Genomic DNA, 1,944 nt, shown 5'->3' on the forward strand with positions numbered 1-1,944 from the left:
GGAGGAAGGAAGGAAGGAAGGAAGGAAAGAAAAGAAAGAGAAAGCAAGCAAGCAAGCAAGCAATATACACTTACAAGCAAACAAACGATTCGGTAAGAAATGCACGCATGCTCACTGAGCACCTTCTGTGTGCTCCTGGTGAGGAGATGGCAATCCAGAAAGCAGTAAGGACTGGCCTCACCCAGCAAGCCCCGGATGCGTGGGGGAGCACCTTGCCAGACCAGTTTCTGAGTCTGTTTCTGGAAGGCCACACCCTGCAAAGTGTGCTGAGAGCCCCAGGGGGTGCGAAGGTTTATTTTTTTATTTTTTTTATTTTTTTTCATGTCATAAGTTTATTGACAAACATATCTAGTATGCCATGAGTTAGAGTTTGATCCATTTCCAGAGGCTGTATCTCTTAAAATGCTCTTCATATCTGTTAAATGGACGAACTGAAACATCCTTATGATTTAAGCAGCTGGTGTCTTACTATAAGGAAGGGTGCAGCAAATGCAGATCCAAAGTACAAACACATCTTAACTAGTAACGCCCACTTGTTTTCCACTGAAAATGGCAAATTCTTCCCAGGGCCCTCCTCATAGTGGCTCCTACGGACCACAGAGGTTGTGAACCTCCGGATGCTGTGGCCCAACATAGCGCTGCTGGAAGCTCTGCGAAAGGCGGAGAGACCAAGTACGGATGAAATGGCGGCACCTCACCAAGACCTTGTTTTCACCGCGAAGGTTTATAAAACTCATTCCTTGATCTAAACACATTTGTAATTGAGTAACATCTTAAAACTACATTACCAATCCTCACAGCAGTCCAGGACCCTAACAGGGTACCAGAAAACACCACAGACACTCTGTCCCCAGCTCAGCTTCACAGCAGCCCTTAGTTCTCGTTACTTAAACTTTCATTAAGCACCTATTATTAGCCCAATACACTGCTAAGCCCTCTATGCTCTGTTCGTGCACCTTTGTAACAGAATTTGCCCCCTTGACAGGTGTCCCTGTGACTCAGAGAGGCATCAAGGGCAGAAATGCAGCTGAAATGCATGCACAATCACATATATACTAAGTGTCTGTGATGGGAGCTAAAGTTTTGGGGGTACTTAGCACAGGCCAGTGCTGCTCTACATGTGTGACCTTTAGAAACTCATGTAGTGGCTGGGTGCAGTGGCTCACGCCTGTAATCCCAGTACTTTGGGAGGCCGAGGTGGGTGGATCTCCTCAGGTCAGGAGTTCGAGACCAGCCTGGCCAAAATGGTGAAACCCTGTCTTTACTAAAATTACAAAAATTAGCTCGGCGTGGTGGCGTATGCCTGTAATCCCAGCTACTTGGGAGGCTGAGACATGAGAATAGCTTGAACGCAGGAGGTGGAGGTTGCAGTGAGCTGAAATCTCACCATTGCAATCCAGCCTGGGCAACAGAACGAGACTCCATCTCAAAACAGAAAAATAACAACAACAAAAAAAGAAACTCATTTAGTAATCACAGCAATCCTATGAAGTAGATGTAATCTTTCTCATTTTACAGATGAGAACTCTGAGGCAGAGCGAGATGGGGCACTTGCCTGAAGTCACAGAGCACACACAGTCTGACGCTGTGGATACTCTGCCTCTGCCCAGGGATAGCACCTGCCCCCACCTCTCCACCTGCCGCCCTCCTTACAGGTGCACGTCGCTGTTCCTGCTTGTTAGGCCCCCCGGTGCTCCCACCACCCTTGTGATGCTGGTGTGTTTGGGGTCTCTTCTCTCCCCCAGACCACACAGTCCTGGAGGCTGGGGCCATGTCTTGATGTCTCCGTGTCCCTCGCAGCCCCGGGCCTGGGCACACGTGGTGAGTGCTGGAGTGGTCTCAGTCGGTGTCCTGGAGATGGGACAGGAGGGAATGGATGTCTCTGGGGTGGTCCTCATGGAGGTTTTCTGGGGGAAGCAGGGCTGTGGGGCAATCCTAAAGTTC

General features: G+C 49.2%; 1 protein-coding gene across 1 annotated transcript; it reads right to left on the reverse strand.

The window, feature by feature from the left end:
- Nucleotides 1-295: 295 nt before the first annotated feature.
- Nucleotides 296-734, reverse strand: LOC117095431 (cytochrome c oxidase subunit 7C, mitochondrial-like). Its single transcript, XM_033232136.1, has one exon. It carries the CDS (start codon nt 632-634, stop codon nt 443-445), a length of 192 nt encoding a protein of 63 aa, XP_033088027.1. The 5' UTR covers nt 635-734; the 3' UTR covers nt 296-442.
- Nucleotides 735-1,944: the final 1,210 nt, after the last annotated feature.

The sequence above is a fragment of the Trachypithecus francoisi genome, unplaced genomic scaffold, assembly GCF_009764315.1.
Source record: "Trachypithecus francoisi isolate TF-2019V2 unplaced genomic scaffold, Tfra_2.0 Lachesis_group13, whole genome shotgun sequence".
Taxonomy (NCBI): domain Eukaryota; kingdom Metazoa; phylum Chordata; class Mammalia; order Primates; family Cercopithecidae; genus Trachypithecus; species Trachypithecus francoisi.